This window comes from Gekko japonicus, unplaced genomic scaffold, assembly GCF_001447785.1.
Source record: "Gekko japonicus isolate JY-2015 unplaced genomic scaffold, Gekko_japonicus_V1.1 scaffold576, whole genome shotgun sequence".
NCBI classification, from domain to species: Eukaryota; Metazoa; Chordata; class Lepidosauria; order Squamata; family Gekkonidae; genus Gekko; species Gekko japonicus.
In genome coordinates this window covers 831192-851676 of record NW_015172022.1, presented here as the reverse complement: position 1 = coordinate 851676, position 20485 = coordinate 831192, and the positions used below count along the sequence as shown (strand labels likewise).

General features: G+C 43.4%; 1 protein-coding gene across 1 annotated transcript in view; it reads left to right on the top strand.

Moving 5' to 3' along the window:
- The window catches only part of STARD13 (StAR related lipid transfer domain containing 13), a 204074-nt gene that overhangs the window by 129863 nt on the left and 53726 nt on the right, over positions 1-20485 (top strand). The window contains exons 2-4 of the mRNA XM_015420516.1: positions 7458-7529; positions 9178-9259; positions 13993-14056. Coding sequence (XP_015276002.1) covers positions 7458-7529; positions 9178-9259; positions 13993-14056 — 218 coding nt within the window. The remainder of the gene's footprint in view (positions 1-7457; positions 7530-9177; positions 9260-13992; positions 14057-20485) is intronic.

The following is a 20485-nucleotide window of genomic DNA, read 5'->3' as shown; positions in this document are numbered from 1 at the left end:
GGGAAGGCAGAGCCTGGCTTCTTTCTTTTTATCCCCACTGGGTGGGGGGTACCAGGAAGGGGTGGATCCAAGGCGTCATGCAAAAGAGGAAGCTCAGCTCAGGCCAGGGAGAAAGGAAGGACTGTGCACACAGGGCAGGGCAGAAAGAGGTTGGTAAGGTGAGCCAGTTCTGGGAAGGACGGAGAACTAGATGCTGGAGCCCCCCTCTTCTTCCCATTTTGATTCCTGTGGTGGAACCTACCCAACCCCAGCCAGGATGGCAGAGAGCAGTTGGGCAAGCCAAGGGAGTGAGAGCCCCACAGTGGAGGAGCTAGGCTGGCCAAGGGCATGACGAGACCCACAGTATGAATAAAGTTTTTTGTATGAGTTGGATCCTGCTATGTGATCGTGGGAAATAAATTTTACCTAATACAGTTCCATTTGTGCTACACCCTGTGGAAGAACTGGTGTGAGACCATAGAAACATAGAGCTGGAAGGGGCTTTAAGGGTCATCTAGTCAACCCTCTGCACAATGCAGGAAATTCACAACTACCTCCGCCCCAACACTCCCTTAGAGTCTGTGCCCAGAAAAAGGCAAAAAAACTTCCAGGATCCCTGGGCCAATCTGACCTGGAGGATATAGGGTTGCCAGCCTTCAGGTGGGGCCTGGAGATCTCCTGCTTTTACAACTGATGTCCTGCTGACAGAGATCAGCTCCTGGTTTGAAGGATGGACTCTATGGCATTGTACCATGCTGAGGCCACTCCCCTCCCCAAACCCCACCCTCTCCTGTTCACCCCCAAAGCCTCCAGGTAATTTCCAAACCAGACCTGGCAACCCTAAGAGGAAAGATTCCTTTCTAACTCTGAAGTGGCAATTGGCATTACCCTGGGCATGTAAGAAAGGGCCACTAGAGCCGAGCACTAGCTCATCTTTTCATGCCCTCCCTCTCATAATCTGCCTAAATTCCCAGAATCTGCATTGCTATCAGAATGCCATCTAGTCTCCGTTTAAAATCCTCCAAAGAAGGGAGAGCCTGGGCCAAGGGGCAGAGCAGTAGTCCCCAAGCACCATGCTCTGGAACCTACCCTCAAAGTAGGACTGGAACCACCATAGAACAGTTCCTCCCAGTCCTGAAAATTGATCCAGAAGGATACCATGATCAGTGGTATCAAACGCCACCAAGAGGTCCAGAAGAATTAACAGGGTTAGACTCCCCTTGTCACCCTCCCCCTGTCCATCTGCTGGGACATGTCATCTACCAGGATGACCAAGGACATTTCAGTCTCATAATCAGTCCTGAAACTTGTACACTCTTCATGTTCAAATATAGTCCATAACACAAGAAAGGCTTTTTGTAATTTTGTACTTTCCAATTTTGTACTTTCCTTTTGCCAGGACTGGTATGGTAACTAATGTGCACACAAAGGATCAGCACACATTTCATACTATCCTGCTGCTTATGCAAATATTTTATACTGTTACTTACCCATTAGTGTGTACTTTAATTTAAGAAATTACTGTCAGAGCACCCATGACAGGAATATATATATTAGCTTTTAACGGTATGACTTGTAAATTAGTAGTCTCCAAACTGCAGTTTTAGTTTAAAATCTGCATAATCAGGATGTATCCAAGGGAACCAATTTAAGCCTAAAGATGTTTTTAGGAAGAATGATCATCGCTTGATTAAAATAGTAAATCTTCTTGTTTGGGAGGCCTTCATTAGATATACTGTTGCTTAGAGTTGGTCCCATTTATATGTTTTCCCTGTAAAGCACAATACATACAGGTTTTTCCTGATCTAAAAGCTTTTTTAGTTGTTGAGCTACTGTGCATTTAGATCTCTGGAATTACCAAATGGTATAGACTTGAAATAATAAGTAAATGAGAGATGAATTAATGATTTTATATATTATGACACCTGCCTCCATATTTTTCCAGGCTATTGCTCTCTCAAGAGTATTCTTTAAATTGCTAGTCCCCTGGTGGGAGCGGAAATCTCCTGTCTACAGCTTCCATGTCCAGCTGCTGCCACTCAGAGCAGCAGCAGAAGAAAAATAAAAATAGCCATCAGGTCTATGGTGTGATGTCACTTCCAGGGGCAACCAGGAAGTGACATCACACCTGTCTTGGGCTCACTGGAAACCCTATGGTAAAACTGGGTTTTCTGGAAGCAATTTTACTCCTCTGTAGAACTCCATGGTTTTACCACAGAGTTTCTGGTGATTCCTAGAGCAGCATGGTATCTCTTCAAGGTTTTCCTGAAAGTGTTGTCTCATCATTGCCTACAGCCCCCCCATGTCCTTGCCCTCCCCCCTTCTCCCACTGGTTGCCAGGCTGGGCTTTGGCACCCATAGAGTATTCTGGTGATATAAAGGGACGTAGGAGGAAGAACACATGGGAGTTACTATAACTGTGCTATTATGACACTGCTTCTCCCTCCCTTAACTGCCTCTCTGGAGATTCTCAGTAAATGGAAAAGAAGTGTTGTGAAAACCACCTAAAAAACCTCTTTGAAAGACTGCTTCATAGTAATGGAGAATTGAGTTGTCCTTGAATCACGACGGGTTTCCACTCTTGCTGTTATGAAACCACTAAAATATATTTTCTGATGAATGTCCTTTCACACATATCAATAAAATGTGACTTTCCTGCACTCTTGTTTGTGCCATTTTATTCCATAAAAAACAAAACAGAAATGCCGCTTTGGAATTCTAATTTCTTCTAACTGATCTTTCAGTTTGGTGCAAATGGCATAGCTTGAGGTAGAATCCTCTTAGTGCTCCTTTTATTTACAATTGTCATTAACAAGATTCAATAAAGCACATACAACATACTAAAATTATGTATAAATTTATATGTAACCCCTCAGGATGTTTATATGAGATAATAATGTCATTGTAAATTATCATTTTAAAGCCAAACTGCATAGACACAAGTTAAATTGGGGGAGGGGTTACAATTAAAAAGAGATCTTGCCTATTGCAAGGAAGTGCACAGGAAGAGAGAATCTTTTAAAAATAAACCCTCTTCTGTGTTTTGGAGATGGAGGAATATGAGAAGTGGATTCTCATTAAGGGGAACAGAATGTAAGTTTCCTCTGGTCCTAGTTTATAGATGGAATCAATATCCTATCTCTGAATACAGAAACAGTGGGGAAGGTCCAGTGCAATAGTGAGGAGAAAGTATACTGCAATTTCTGCATATGTTTAGACTTCAGTATTACTTCCCTGCTGTTTCTGGTTTAAAAGTGACTAATGTTTTGCTTTGCCTGGCCCCATTTTACAGCTGAGGAGCACAATGTCCTCTAAATGTTATCAATGCAATATAATGCTTATAGATGTACTAGGAAAAAGGCCCATTGTGAAAATAAATACAATGGCCTCTAGAAAGAGGCTCTGTGCCCCGGCCTTGGACACTCAGTGTCAATTTGCTGTGGCGACCTCAGCAGGGTATAATGACACTGAGTCCACCATTTTCTCCAGAGGAACTGATCTCTGCTACCTAAAGAACAGTTGTAATTTTGAGTGATCTCCAGTCCTCACCTGGAGATTGGCAACAATGGTTCCCCAGAAGGGAATAGTTGGTTTGGAGGGTGGAGTCTATGGCTTTGTACCTGTCCAAGGTCCCACGCCTCCTGAAACCTCACCCTCTCCAGGCTCCATCCCTCACCTCTCCAGGAATTTCCCACCTGGAGTTGGCAACCCTATCTCCTTCCCAGCCAATCATCAACCTACCTTTATTTCCCCCTCACTCTTCAGCTTTCCACCCCCCACACACCTGCAGCCTCTCCCATGCTCTGAAGCCCTGCCTTCTACATCACATTGGCTGTCATGGGGGCCACCTCAGCAGCATATAAGGATACAGAGCCCACCATTTTCTCCAGGGGAACTGATCTCTGCCATCTGGAAAGCAGTTGTAATTCTGAGTGATCTCCAGCCCTCACCTGGATATTGGACACATTTTACCTCAGAACAGCAAACTGTTTAGAATGTTAGAGGCAAAAGCCAGTCAAGTCGCATATGCAAACGACCTCTGTGTTCCGAGGCAAAGGCCAATCGGGCTGCATATGCAAATAACCTCTGTGTTCTGACTGGCTGTGGGGGGGAGAGGAAGAGCAAACTGTTTAGAATGTTGGAGGCAGGACTCAGGCAAAGCAGCCAGTGGATAGGGAGACCCTCTGAATGACAGATCAGAGAGCGAACTGATTTTGGAGTGTGTGGAATGTTCTAGAGAAGTGCCACCACTATTCGGCTATTATTTATAAGGGAGATAGTTTATACACATTTGGTTTGTGTCACTACTTTTGTCATCCAGAACTATCTACCTGTATGCGATTTTAGTTCCTGCTTTCAGCTTGTGGCACAGTTCAGTTGGCCCAGCCATGATCCCGCAGGCCGTGTTGCTCTGATGCCAAAATCAGCCCTTCACTACATTACTTATATACAGGAGTGTCCCTGTTTTCATGTGTGAAATGTTAGAAGACATTAAGTTGCTTGTAAATAGCAACTCAAGTGGGCTAGTATGGATTGGGACTGCTGATTGGGATTGGGAGTTAACCAGTGCTGATGTTGCCAGCCACCAGGGTGAGGCCTGGAGGGTTCCTAAAATTACAAATGATCTCTAGTCTACAGAGATTGGTTCCCCTGGAGAAAGTGGCCACTTTGGAGGGTGGACGCTGTGACATTATACACCACTGAGGTCCCTCCCCTTCTTGAACCCTCCTCAGGCATCACCCCCAAATCTCCAGGAATTTCTCAACAAAGCGCTGGCAACTTTAAATGGTGCAGTCTTAGTCCCCACCCCAGTGGCTTTTTTTTTTTTGCATGTGAGTAACGCAGTCATAACCAGTGTTCCCTCTAAGCTGAGTTAGTGTAAGCTAGCTCACAATTTTTTAGCCTCCGGCTCAGACATTTTTATCTTCGCTCAGGAAGGATGGCTCCAGAGCAAACTAATTTATTCAGTAGCCAAATTGCTTGCTCACAACTTTAATGCCAGTAGCTCACAAAGTAGAATTTTTGCTCACAAAACTCTGCAGCTTAGAGGGACCATTGGTCATAACCCTCACCATATAGCCTTCACCATGCAGGCGCCCTCCACCTTCCATCTGTTCCCTTTGCCTGCCTGCAAAAAAATTTGCCCAAAGCTGGTTCTTCATCGGTGCCGAGACTGGGGCTTGCCTAAAGTCAAAACACTCATTCATCTTATAATAATTGGGATTAGACAGAGGGGTATCCTGGTATATTCAGAGTGGTTTAGGGGACATCAGTCAAGAGCTGCAAAGTTCTCTAGCGACTTAGCATCCTCTTATATTACATATATCTCACCTATTACTGAACTTTATGCCATACAAAAGTTAAGAAATGGGTGACTGTTTAATCTTGTAGTCTTAAAATCTAGCAATTGTTCCTGAGAAAAATGTGAGCCAGATATCCGCATGTCTGTCTGAAATGAATGTAATCCATGCTCACATCACGGAGGGCTTTGCAGGTACTCCTAATAAGCAAGAATTTAGAACTAAAAAAAACACCCAATATGGATCCCCCTACTGGAAGTTATCAAGCATTACCAACTCATTTGTTCTGTGAGCTTGTGTTTAACAAGAAATATGTTTTATCTTTCCCCCCAAATATATAATGAAAATATTGTGGCATGATAAAGCTTTAATAGAGCTATTATCCTTCCACCATCCAGATCTGTAGCAGTTAAAAGCCATAGTTTTGCAACCCTGTCATTCTGTCATGTACGTCTAAGAACTAAATGTACTCTCAGACTGCTTGGGGACGAGAGAAAAGCTGTCATCTTAACCATTGTTGATTCTAATGACTTTAATGACCTGGCAGAGAATCCACAAGAGTACTTCTAAATGACCAAATATTGCCATTCTGATACTGGGCTATTGAACTATCATAGACCAGTTGTGCTTTTAACAGTCGACAATATTTCTCCCCTGAGTGACTGAAATTGTGATAAAATTACTGGTTGGAGTCCATTTTCAGAGGAACAAACAATAAAAATATCTTAGCCCAGATGTGAAATTTTAAAAAATCAAATATGTTTCCAGAAGTACCTGTCAAAAGTCCTCAACCAAGCCCCAGCTAAGGCTTTTGGGGTGGAAGGCTTATAAGAAACAAAATTACAAAAACCTAGCATGAGGCTACCCTCACACTAATCAGGCAGGCTACAACCAGCCCATTAAAGTCTGTTCCAACAGCTCAGGAGCAAACAGGCAAGTCTCCCAGCCTTTCAGGGAAATTAACAAGAAAGTCAACCCTGTAGGGCGGACCTGCAGAACGAGTTTCCAAACACTAAACAGCTACCTGGTAGGTGGTCACTGGATCAAGACACTGGAATTAGATTTGAGGTCAGTGAAGGCAAAAACCACGACAAGTAAAATATAATTATTTTATTAAGGTGCAAAAAAAAAAGTTTAAAAGACAAGAAGACTGTGAGGGAAAATAATAAATGTAAAAGTTAAGTTACTAGCTAATACAGTAAGACCAGGTTCCAGGTTACTAGATGTTAATCCATCTCAGGCTGAAGGTCTCAGCAACAAAGCAGCTCTCTTTCTCCAGAGTTAGCCCAGGCCAGCAAGCTGTACGGCCCTCATGAGCAAGCAATCAAGATGGCTGCCAGGAGGATAGTGACTCCAGGGTGCACAGTCACCATCAAGCAAGGAGTTAAAAGCAACTAACTTTTTTAATGGGTGAGGGTCTCTAAGTGGCTCCAGGCCTGTTGAGCCAATCAGAACCCTTAGGGGTGATGTAACCATTGCTGGGCACATGATCTATGGGGTGACTTGACCAGAGGGAAAGAAATGAAGCTTACTGCAGATTTTTCCGCCCTGTTCCCACAGTTGAAATCCATAGATAGACCTCAAGAGCTTGGAATGTTAATTGGTAGCTGGTGGAAGGCAGAACCTCCCTTCATCCAGCTGCCTCTTATCTAACATAGCAAGGTCAGCTTCCTCCATATCTCTAATGGTCTCTGGGAACACTCTCTAGGCCACACTTGTAGCCTGAACCAAAAATTTTACTAAGGCCAAAGTTTTCAAGGACCCATTTTCTTTACAGTACCATAAACTTTGGCAAAGTTTCTTTTAACTTGGATGTCACAGATGGATTAAGTATGAAAACTCATAGACTCAAGCCATAGGCAGACATTAAAAACTGCAGAATCATAACTGTTACTTTTACCTCCAATATCTGCATGTTCAGCCAAATGTGAGGGCATTGGGGGTGGGGACAGCAAGTACAGTCCCTTGTACCCACATACAATGTGCACAATTTCTAACATCTGCATAGGGCTTTCATTGATATTCATGCCCTATTAGTAACATTTGTGATGGACCCTTATTTTCCATGCATGTCATCTGTACTGTGAATACTGTTTGGGCTATTGTTGTTGTTGTTTCTCACTGGTGACAAAAATATCAGTTAATTTTTTATGTTTTTTGTTTTTTCTCATTATTCAGAAATTGAAGCAAAGGAAGCGTGTGACTGGTTACGAGCTGCCGGATTTCCGCAATATGCACAGCTCTATGAAGGTATATCAGTGGGGGAAGGCAAAATCCTGGTCAGATATAATGGACTGTACTGGTAGCAGTCTTTCGGGGGGAACATCATGATCATCTCACCGCTGAACTAGGGGGGTTCACGTCTTCTAAAATCTTAAGAACGCCAGTTGAGGGAGTGGGAGGAAAACTCTCAGAAGTGACATTCAGTTGTGCTGCGGTCGTGTGAAGAAAAGAGGCGGTAGACTTGTGTTATTCCTCAGTAATAATGTGATGGGTTCGTGTCCGTGACACTTGTGCAGTCATATTCCACAATATATTTCGTTAGGATGCTTATATCCTGCTTTCCACAGTGCCCACTGTTGCACTTCACAACAGGAGTGGGGTGGGATTTGATTTTTCCAGTGACAATATGTAGAGGTTTGAATGAAAGAAAAAGGGTAAGTCCCTCAATGGACAGGTCACCTTGAGGAAAGAGATCTGGATCCTCAACAAATCAATCACAATGCTGTATTAGTAGTGCGACAAAGTGACTGTTTAGAAGAGTCTTAGGGTCTTATGATTTGTTTACTATATTTATAGTCCTCATTTCTCACTGAGACTCAGTGGATTACATAGTGGAAGTTGGTACAATCAATACGATGAGACATCTAATAAGCGATGTACTAGGAATCGGAGTGCAGAAATCTGAATATGTATAGTTTATTAGACATGGTACAGAGTGCAGATACAATGCAAAGAAATAGTATTGCATCAGTAGAAGACAATGGCATGGCAACAGGGTAATCTGTGTAGCAAACAGATAACATCCTGTATACATTGGTAACGGAGGGAAGGTGGCATGGTATAGCCCGCTCTCATCAGATATCAGAAGCTAAGCAGGATCAGCCCTGATTAGTACTTGGATGGAAGACCTCCAAGGAAAACTGCAGAGGAAGGTAATGGCAACCACCTCTGCTTCTCACTTGCCTTGAAGGCCCCTTGCGTGGGGTCACCATAAATTGGCTGCAACTTGACAACACTTTATACACAGATACTGTGATATAGCCCACAATACCTTTCCCTTTACAAAAAGGGCTTACTTGAATCATTCTGTTGTAGTGTTAGCCCTATTACCTTTATAGAAAAGCCCTCCTGGACAATGCCAGGACCACAGAAGGCCCTGTACACATGAGTGAATCTGTTGTGTTGGAATACAGGAGGATCCTATAGGAAGAAGGACTGGTTTTCCTTTCTAGACTTTAAAAATAGCAGAATAATGCTGTGTGAAAACTGAGTTTACAAAAGTTAAAAAATACTTCGGAAACTTTTTATATGACTCCATTCTGCACTCACTTGTGCCTTATATTAAATTCAACAATAGCATTGAAAAGTGTCATGGAAACAAGCACGGAATGAATTCCCATGTTGCCTACCAAAATAACAGACTTTGACATTTTTCTAGTGCTGTTCAGATTATATTATTTCAAGATTCTTACAAGACTGATAAAGGAACCATCTGATGTCTGGTAGTATTCAGAATCTGACATGTTATCAGTTTAGTTGACAGATCTTACATTTCCCTTTGAGTTAGAAGAGAAAGTAACATTAGGAATCATATTGTGGGGGGAGTGTGTGTCGTACTCTATGTTTTGGAAGCAAAATAAATGTACTCCAGTATCAGCTTTTTCTTCTCTTGCAGATTCCCAGTTTCCTATTGACATTGCGGCTGTGAAGAAAGACCATGATTTTCTTGACAAGGATCTTGTAGAACCTCTTTGTAGGTAAAGTGGTTTTTAAAAAAACTATTTATAATTTCTAACACTCTGCAGCATACATTGAATATTTTGTTAATGACTGTTTATCTGTCCATTCACCCTTACAGCAGCCATGCGAGGTGGATGGTAAAGCAAAGGGAAACACAGGTGTTCAATAGAGAACCAGTTCCAGAAACTGTGCTATCCTCTGAATAGCTGCAGAGCAGAAGGGGAGATCTGAAGTAGAAGAGCAGTGGGCATGAATAAGTGCTTAACCTTTTCCTGCAATGTGTTTTACTTGTCACCCATGTTTAGTCTAGCTAGGGTTCCGGATCCATGTTTGGCCCACTCTGTGGGAGATCAGAGAAGGGGGAGGACGGGGGGGGGGGGGAGTAGCCAGAGGTAAGGATTAAGCCCTCCCTACTGTTTCTGCACTGAAGATCGTACATTTCAGTTGTTCAATGGAAACTTCAACTGGTGATGGGTTGGATGCTGAAAGGTCTGCATACCCAGCTGTTTCCAGGCACTATTCAGAATTCTGGTTCTTTCTATCCAGTCCACCAGTTAAGATCTGCCTCTCAAGCCCTGCTCTCTGTGCCCCTTGCCTTCAGAGGTACGGCGGGTAGCAACCAGAAACAGGGCATTCACTGTGGCAGCACACTGCCTTTGGAATATCCTCCCCCTTGAGGGTCACCCGGTGCCCACTTTAGGCGCTGGGCCAAAATACATCTTTTTACCCAGGCTTTTAATTAAGGGTTTTATCTTATTAGTTTTTTTCCAATGGTCTGCTTCTCCTTTATGGATAGTTTTTATGCTTTTTTACGTACAGTGGCTTATATTTTAATGGCTTGCTTTTTATATACTATTGTTTTTAATTGTAAACCACCTCAAGCGGGACTCTGAAGAGGTAGCACAGAAATATTCTAAATAAATAATAAATAAATGGTCCCCTGCTCCCCCACCTCAGACTCCCACAGGTTGCCAGGCATTGGCCAGCAACCCTAGCTGCAGCTGAAGTGGAGTTGGTATGTGGTGCTGATTCACTATCCCCTTTCTTCTTGGGTTTTTAAGATGACTACTAAATCCTTCGGGACATAGCTAAAGTAAATTAATCCTCCTGTAGTACATTAGTTTTGAGGAGTTTCTACATGGTTCATTATGGGTTCAGAAGGAATATGAGCATATGACAGGGCTCTCAGACAATTGTTTCACTTCACATGGAAGATTCACTGTGTGCTCAAAGTTACCGCGTGGCCTAAATCCTGCAGGACTGTGTGAATCAGTTCCATCAAGTATTCACTTTGTAAATTAAACTACTATAGGAGCCAGTGAACCAAGAGGTTTTACCAGAAACTATAATGTCTTGGTGGAAAGGAATAATTTACGGCTGTAGAACTACCCAAACGCAGAAGACCTCCTGTACTGCTGCCATATCCCTGCATTTGCTGCCTCTGACCCCACTATGCCCTTGGCTGGATTCCTTTGCAGCTGCTCAATAACAGCTGCAGACTGGTCATAAGGAGCTGGGATTTTGAGCCTTATTAAGGTGTCACAGATAACAGAGAAACAGGGCCAAAGGCCCACCCAGAAGGCAGCCCAATTTAGGAGCTTTTGCTCTGCAGTGTTATTTACCTTTAACATGTGTCATGTAGTGTTAGAGAGAAACGGAGTGTTCTAAAGGCCTTGCGACAGTTTGCCCTCTACAAGGGTTTGCTCCGTGGACAATTTTCTGGATCTCTGGACCATTACAGGTTTCCAATTAAAAAAAAAAAAAGGTTCCAAGAGTGTGAGAATCTATGAATGGGAGCACAGATGTATATATTGTGGCTTTTGTTGGGAAAAGTGCATGCAGATAACAGTCTCCAATTTGGGCTGCATTTTGCACAGTTGCCTGTTTTGTACAATACATGAACAATAATGCTTGTGTTATATTTTGTCCTTGGGAGACAGATTCCTTGAGTACAAAATATAACACATAAAGCAATCCTTATGAACATTGATCAAAATGTCATTGGCTATTGTTTCCAGTCTTGGAATTATTCTTGCTGAAGCTTTGACTCTCATTCCAATGACAGATGTAAGCAGATGGAGAGCTTTGTCTTCTGCCATCGGCACATCATGAGGTTGTGAGAAATCCAGGCAGAATGTATTTAATTGGAGACTCTAGAGACAGTTGAGCTCATAAAGATGATCATTAATCCTCTCACTTCATTGGCACAATATGTTTCAAAATATTGGAAGGGCCACAGAAAATGTCATAATCTTTCTTGCTTAAAATGCACTTGGCTAAATCAGCAATCTAGGGCTTCATCACTGGCCATACTGAAAGGTAATCTTGGAATATGGGGAAAGGGTTACCTTGTAATGTAGACAGGAAACTACTCTAACTTTTGCAATGCATGATCTTGATGGTGTCATTTCTGTGATATTCACTGATGAGATCTCTAGATAAAAGAGTATTTTGATTCAGTGCTCTGCAGATCTTGGATACACACATGATATTCCTGCAACAGCAAATAGTTCTGCCACTTATGCATCACAGTATTGAGGCTGAAGACAGATGACAGATTGAGAGACTTCATTGTTTATGGGTATACACAATTATCCCAGTATCACCTTCAATAAATAGGTATTTGTAAGGTTTCAAAAAACTTGCTAACCCTATTTGACCATTAATGACTAGGCAAGAAAAGATACACATGGACACCAAATATTTCCCTTATATGACTTGCGGTGTTACTAAACTATAATTTCTCCAGCTTTTGTTTAGAGGTACTGTTGAAATCGCTAGGGTTTTTTTAGAGGTTGCAGTCCTTAGTTCTTTATCACTTTTCATATTTATGTTACCCCTACCAGCATAGATTTAAGAAGCTGAATCGCTGCCTTCAGTTTCTAGGGGAATTTAGCTAAATGTGAGGCCTCAGCGGGAGGTGGGGTACTAGCGAGGATCTACTACCTATGTATACGGGGATCCAATAGTAAAATAGGGAATTTTTTATTAAATGGAAAATAAGGAAACTAATATGCAAGAAGGAAACAAAGGGAGGAGTGGGAGAATAGCAGGGAGTGAGGCAATAGCTACCTTTCCTGAAGAAGTTGAAGAGTCCGTGAAGGAGACATGGCAAAATGACCAGTTTCACAGAGAGGAAGGACCCAGTATATTGGGGTACGTGTTGTTAGGCACCCAAGACAACACGAACACAGCAATGGGGCTGCGCTGGCCTAGTTATACCCAAAAATGTGTCCAGAGGGCTTGCTAATGTGAGGGGTCCCTCAGAACAAAACATTGATGAGATTAATCAGGGGTAAAACAATGTAGTTTGGAAATGGAGTATAGAGTTTCCAGGAATGAACAAAAGAAACTGGAGGTTCTCTTCTGGATGCAAAGTACAATTTGGGTTGGGTTCCTGATTGCTTCTCTTGTGGTACGAAGAACTAATGGATTGCTAATGTAAACTAATCAAAATGGGAACAATGCTTCTTGATGAGCCACCTGGGTTCAGGGTGTGGAAAAGGAGTAGAAGTCAGGAGTTTTTATTATAAAGGAAATGTGGGGAGGAAGTTTGAGGCGAGGTTGATAGGATTAGGGATTGGAGTGGAGAAGTAGCAGCTCTGGGGTGAGGCGGGTATGCGGATGTCGGCAGAGTGGGGGGGGGCTGCAGATGTCAGAACAAGATCTCACATGCTTCCCAGAGTCACTGCCTAGACATGATTATAGGGCCTGCCAGTTCTGGCATCCATCGTTGTGTCCACTTATGTCAAGATATCTGGTATATAGACTCCTGGGGCACCCTGATGGGGTACATTGCTGGTTGAGATTACCTCTCCTGAGAGACGGGGTGTGTGTGTCTGCATGCTGACAGTTATGGGTAATTAGAGATGCAGATATTTATTTAATGATGGAAGCAGGTATAATATTTCTGCAAGATTTCTACAAGAACAACAACTGTTATTCTTACCTGCGTGTTCTTAGTTATTTGTTTGTCCTTTGAGCATGCCCACAAGTGCTGATGAGCCTGCTGGGATATGTATTTTATGGGACCATCAACCATTTTTTTAAAAAGTTTGTCCTCTGAGCATGCGCACAAACACTGATGAGCCTGCTGGGATATGTAGTTCACTGCCGTCCTCTCTCTCTAAACATTTCAATTAACCCATTCCACAAAGCACAGAAAAAAGCTGAAGTACAGAGGTGTCTTCCTTTGAAAGTTTTTATAAAGAAAACAAAATTTTGAGCAGCCCCTGTTGGAGAGGGAGAGAGAGGTGTGAATATGCAGTTGTGCACATATCACTAACTAGTAAGAAAATGGCAGCCAGAAAGCAAGAGACCAGTCAGACCTGTCTGACGGCTTGGGTGCGCAACAGAGCGATCAGACAACAGGAAATCTGTTTTGGAACCAGCTCAGACCAACAGGACCAGACTTTCACAGGTATCAAAGAAACACGCAATAAAGGGGGCGGAATGAGACTCAGATGGCTGGGGCACGACAGACAAATGTTGCTGTCTGGTCGTGCATTTTAAATCCATAAGGGAACAGCAATGGCAACGGATCAAACTGCATGTTTGATCGCAGCCCAACACTGATTCTGGTCCCAGTTTATTGCATAGGAATGAATATTCTATTCCCCACCATCAGTTGACCTTTAAATAAGAATATTTGAAATTCCATTCATATGAATGAAACAATGTCTGAGATTGTAAACTGCCAAATGAGCTGATTAATAAGATGCTGATCTTTGGATCTTGTGTTGTTTTTTAGACGATTGAACACGTTGAACAAATGCGCCTCAATGAAACTCGATGTGAATTTTCAAAGGAAAAAGGCAAGTATATTTGAATTCTGAAGTGTTTTCTCTTTGTACAGACCAAAACTTTAAGATCTCCAGAAATCTGACCTAGAATTGGTCTTGCTTCTAACCATTACAGGTAGTTTGATACCAGACAGCAGGGGGGGAAAGATAGCAACTAGCCATTTTTTGATTCAACCGTCAAAGTAAAACTTCCTGGAGTCTACAACAAATATCTATACATGTAACTTAATAGCATGGTGGTCAGTTAAAGTCTGTGAAATGACCCAGAGGTTCACCAGCAACATAACAATTACCATAGTGGCTGATGTCCTTCCACCCACTCCTGCCTCTTCTGGACAGACTCCAACACAGTTACACAGCAGCAAAGAGTATATGATGATAAAAAATCGTGGCAAAAAAAATTCTCAAAAAATTCTGGGCGATACATGTTGCCAACCTAAAGAGAAGTTCATCTCAGAGTATGGTCCAATGGCATAGGATTGCAGGACATGATCTTTTGCCAGATAACAAGTCAATAATCTTTATGCAGTTTTGTGCTGAATTATTTGAATAAGACTTCCCATGTTGACAGCCGCCTTGTGTAACACAGGCATTATGTAAGGCTTAAGGGGTTTCAACAAGGAATGCAGAAAATGCCGTTTGATACGGAGAATTTTGAAACAGAGCAAGCCAACATTCTGTTTACAAGATTTTCCAGTCCCAGGGGCACTTTCTAATCAGTAATATGTAGTGCAAATCATTGCCTTAAGACATATTGTATATTATGACACACTTTCTCTCAGAATGCTTACCTAATTTTTTTTCAGTGGTTTCAGTGGTTTCAAAAATCTATTGGCAGGTCAAGGCTGCAATCTTATGGTGAAGATAGACAAAATATAGACAAAATATATTTGTAAAAAAAGGTCTCACAGTACATTCCCAGTGCCGCAATCCGTGAATCCCAATTTAACTGTCATACGAGCCTGCTAGTGAATCACACACCAGTTCATGGTCATCATCCATGCACCATTCACCTCCCTGCTTGCCAACAGCTGCCCCTATCCCTCCCTGTACTTCTTCAGTTGCGGAAAGTTAGGAAAACACCCTACAGCTGGGTGCACAAAACAGGAGAAGGTAAGAACATAAGAAGAGCCCTGACACATTTTGTTAACTTTATCCCAGCTGGAAGTAGTGGCTGGAATAAGCAGTCAGGCAAAGGTAAGATGAATGGGCATCAGGCAGGGTTCAGATCTCTCATACACTAGTCTGACCAGTGGTGACAGTGACCCTCCCCCACAATGACTTAAGAATACTTTGTAAGTCTTCTTCCTGTGCTGCCATCACACGTACCAGCAATTACATCCCATTGAACCTGGGGGGGCTTACTTCTGCGTAAACATGCACCATCTTTCTCCTATTCCTCTGTTTCTTTCCCTGTGTCAAATGTTGAACTGTAGGCAAGGTAGGGAGGGATCTCTCTGTCTGTCTCTGTCTCTGTCTCTGTCTCTGTCTGTCTCTCTCTCTCTCTCTCTCTCTCTCTCTCTCTCTCCATGTTGCTGTATACTGCCATGCACACTGATGGCACTACAGGTTTATCTCTGTGTTTATTTGCTTCATTTATACCCTACCTTTCTCCCCATTGAGGATCCAAAGCAGCTTGCATCATTCTCCTCTCCTCCGTTGTATCCTCACAACAACCCTGTGAGGTAAGTTAGGCTGAGCATGTGTGTGACTGGCCCAAGGTCACCCAGCAATCTTCCTTAGCAGAGTGGGGATTGGAACCTGGGTCTCCCAGATCCTGATACAGCTCACTGGCTACATCATTATGAATGCAGTGGCTGTTGGTGCCCCGTTTGGGATTAGTCACCTGTGTGATCCCAGTAATCAGGGGTCAGGATGATGTCACAGTGCTAGGGCAACTCTGCGGTGACATCATTTAGGGAAAATAAAATTAATCAGATGTGAGATCAGCGTAAATGAATGGTCAGCATTTTGTCAGCAATGATTAAAGTGTGTCTAGAAAACGTTTTCAGTGGTTTAAATAGACCTGCTTGGTTCGGTCATTTCCTCTAATATGGAAGTCCATGGCTGAATGGCCTTTTAAGAAAGCTGCAAAACGTGGCCACCTGCAAACAAAGCAGGGGTTCCTGTATTCTCAGGGCCTTCCTGTGTGTGTGGAAATCTATTGCCAGTAAATGAAAAAGGAAGAATGGTCACCACCCCTTGATGAGGAATGAGCAGGCTTATTGCTCGGGCAGCTGAGAGTCAGCTAAAGGGGGGAAAGGAAAATGGGGCGGGGGTGTATGAGGAAGTTGGCCTCCTCAAGCCCCTATCAATGTATACATTCTGGAGAGAGACATTTGGGTCATGAGAAATTCCCATTTCATTTATCCCTGTGATTGTTTCTGGACCCCAGCTTCCCTACCTCTCACTACAGCCTTCTCTGCCCCTTGAAATTCTGCTCCTGTGGTCAGTGGACCCACAGAAACAGTGTTGAGGGCAAAGTGGGTCTGTAGTGGGAGGGTGTGAATCAACAGAGGTTGCCCTCCCCTTCTCTGCCAACAGAAATGCCATTCTGTTAGCCAAACTGCTGTTACCATGACCAAACAGCAACTTAAGATCCAGGCCAACATTTCCAAATTTCTTTGCCTTCTAATGGTCTGTAATATTACTTAAAGCATAGCAGAAGGGTGTAATCATTATTCTAATTTTGTTTCGAATGATACCTACAATTATTTTTCAATGCAAGTTTGCTTTGCCCTTTAGTAGTCTGCTTCATCGTCTCCAGGATGTACCAGATCTTGCAGGTCATACCACTGCAGCAAAAGTAGCATCTCATGCAAGGCATCTTGGGACTCACCAATCCCTCCAGCCTTGCTGTGGAAAAACTGTGCTGTGCTGGCATGGTGATCTGTGCAGGAAATGCACCTCGAATTTAAATATTCAAGATGCAGACAAGCTGAGTCCTGCTATTCATTCATAGGGTTGCCAGCTCCCCCAGAGGAGGTGGGGGGTCCCCCACTGCTGATCAGGTGGGTGGTGGGGGGACTTACCAGGAGAAAGAGGAAGGCCTAGACGACATTGTCAGCACCATAGCGATGTTACTTCTGGCGTGCACGGGAAGTTACATCATCACACTGGTGGTGTCTGGGTGACACTGGTATTTGGGCAAAAGCCATTTTTACCAGTTTTTGCCCAAATACCGGAGTGTTGCCAAGATGTCCTGCCTTGATCATGTCGCTTCCTGTGTGTGCCATTAGTGACATCTCCACATCACCTGGGCCTGCCTCTCTCTCCTAGTAAGCCCCCCTAATTCCCCCGTTGGTTGCCAGGAGGGACCTGGCAACCTATTCATTCATGACCCATCAACTACCATCTTTCAATTTCAAAAGCATTGTATGCCCATTCCCGGGATACAAGTCCCACTATTTCTGTTTCAAAATAGACTGTAAACATTTTACAAGATTGTTTGCTGGGGCATTTTAATTTCAGTTAAATTAACTGCGTACAAGAAGAAAGTATACATTATCCTCCACATACAGTTGTACACATGCAATCATTCACAAGTCACTGAAACTCAGTACTCTTTTTTTTACTAAGGTTTAGTGGTTAATAATATTTCTAAGCAGTTGATTAGCAATATAAAATCAAGCAAAGTTATGTTCTCAGGTTTATAATGTACCCAAGAAAGCAGGGCTAAAGAGATTTACAGAACTGGAATAGCTTATGCAAGGTTCTTCAGGATAGAAGGTTTATGAGTATCTTATGGCCCCAGAAGCCAGAACATGAGGACCACCTCAGTCAGTGCAGGTGGAACAATGTGGTAGCATATGCAGATACATATTCCCGATGTTATCCCCGATGTTGTTTAACATCTACATGCGCCCCCTTGCTCAGATTGCCCGGAGCTGTGGGCTTGGGTGTCATCAATATGCAGATAACACCCAGCTATATCTGCTGTTGGGCGGCTGGTCGGACTCCACTCCAGATGACCTTCACCGGGCATTACATGCCGTGGCTGGTTGGCTCAGACGGAGTCGGCTGAAACTCCAGCAAAGACGGAGGTCCTGGGTCTAAGTCGGATCGGGCCGGGGTTGGGGCTCCCTCTCCTGTCCTTCGATGGGGCACCTTTGGTGCCAGCGTCGGAGGTTAGGAGTTTGGGTGTGCTCCTGGACTCCTATTTAACGATGGAGGCCCAGGTAGCAGCCACTGCCAAGTCGGCCTTTTACCATCTTCGGCTGGCGCGACAGCTGGTCCCCTTCCTCGACCGTGATGACCTGGCCACAGTGATCCATGCAATGGTCACCTCGAGGTTAGACTACTGTAATGCTGTCTACATGGGGCTGCCTTTTTTGCAAATTCGGAAGCTGCAGCTAGTGCAGAATGCTGCAGCGAGGCTGCTGATGGGTCTCCCTAGACGGGATCACATCCAGCTTGTGCTGAAAGCGCTGCACTGGCTGCCAATGGCGTACCGGATTTGTTTCAAAGCGCTGGTTCTTATCTTTAAAGCCCTATATGGCCAGGGTCCGGCCTACCTAAGGGACCACCTTTCCCCGCATGTTCCCCCAAGGGCACTACAGTCGGGGAGTCAAAATCTCCTGGATATTCCAGGCCCCAGGAACATCAAACTTGCTGTCAACAGGGCCAGGGTGTTTTCGGTGGCAGCTCCTACCTGGTGGAATGAGCTCCCAGAAGAGATCTGGGCCCTGTGGGACCTTGTGCAGTTCCGCAGGGCCTGTAAAACGGAGCTCTTCCGCCGGGCTTTTGAGTAGGAGCCGCCGCCACTATTATTCCACCACCACTTTTTCCATCACCGCACTTTACCACCGCTTAAGCGGTTATCATCGGGGATGCGAGACGTTCCTGGTGGATGACAGGGCTGCGGGTACATATATGGCTGTTGTTCTGTTATAACACCTCCAGAACACCATCTTGGTTTTATGAATTGAGTGATCAGTGGAGCACCGATGTTTTATTGATTGCATTGTATTCTATTACTGCACTTTTTATACTGTTTTTACTGTTTTACCCTGGCATTCATGCCCTTGTTAGCCGCCCTGAGCCTTCGGGGAGGGTGGGATACAAATCCAAAAATAAATAAATAAATATTCAGAGAAAGGTGGTATATAAATCCAAATTATAAATAAAAATAAATTAGTGTGTGTGTGTGCACTATTTGGTGTTTCTTGCTTGATACACAATTTCATGCTACAGTCACTGGGAAGAAGCTGCTATTTGGGTGTGGTCTTGGAAGTCAACCGCAGATTAAAAAGGACCAGTACTTGGATAGCTAGCAGTTCTCGTTTCCATTGTGGAACTGGCAAGTGTTTCCTCACACAGTGGCTGTTGCTTCTTTTAACAACTCTGCTTGTCATTTATGAGGCTTGGAGCTCAAAGCCAAACAAACATTGCTTAGTTAGAAAGCTTGGCACAATTGTATTCCATGTGTTCTTGAGTGCTTCAGGAAAAAAAAAACCACGGCCAAGGTTAGCTGCCACATCCGCTTATCCTTGACACCCAACCAAAAAGTGACAGCTTTGAAGAAATAACTATGAGGCATGCTGGGGGAGGAAATAGGACACAAAGGAAATTCAAAAGCAAAATTCACATGTACTTCCACATAGGCAAGCGGCCCTTACCCCATCATGCAACTGCAACTGAAAAATATCTTTGGAAATTTAAGTTCAATTAAGATTGTGAAGGGGAAAAATTGGCATGTTATTTAAATAGACACAAAGCTGCTATTGGAGTAACTGCCTTCTGCAGCTATGGGGATGGGTCATACCCCTGGTGAGTAAAAAAAACATTGGAACATCCATGAAAATAAAAGTACATTGATTGTTCTATTGGCATCCATAAGAAACTATGTTTTCAAGTTGGCTTTTCTTCAATTTTTGAAGAAAGTTAAGTATAGAAAGCATTCTCTTTGGCCAACACTAACATCCATTCTGACTAAACTTTTCTGCTCATTCATCATGGAGAACTGTAAACATGTAGTCTTTTGTGATATCTGTCTTACTAAAAATGTCAAAAATGAAGGCAAATATGGAGGCTGAGTGAGGAGTAAAAGACTGAACTATCAAACTACTGTTTATTGAGGTCTTCAGAAGATGGATGTAAGAGAACACTGCACAACTCAAATCACTCTGAAGGCAGCATTGTAGGGGTGCCTGGACTCACTATTGTCTCCCAATTGTAGGCTGTTCTTCTGACCATGTTGCAGACATGATGGGAGTGAAACCATCTCTTCTGGGCCCTAGGTTCAGGCTAAGGAGGCCATCCTTTGACCACGGGCAATGTGTTACCGAAGCCATGTTCAAATGGTTCCAGTTGTAGGGTCAAGACATGCTATTGCTGCTCTTCTGATGCCTGCAATGCAGATATTTAGACTTCTTCATTCTCTGTTGGCAGTCTCAGCTCCCAAGGACCAATCCACATAGTAGCATTTCTGTGACACTGAGG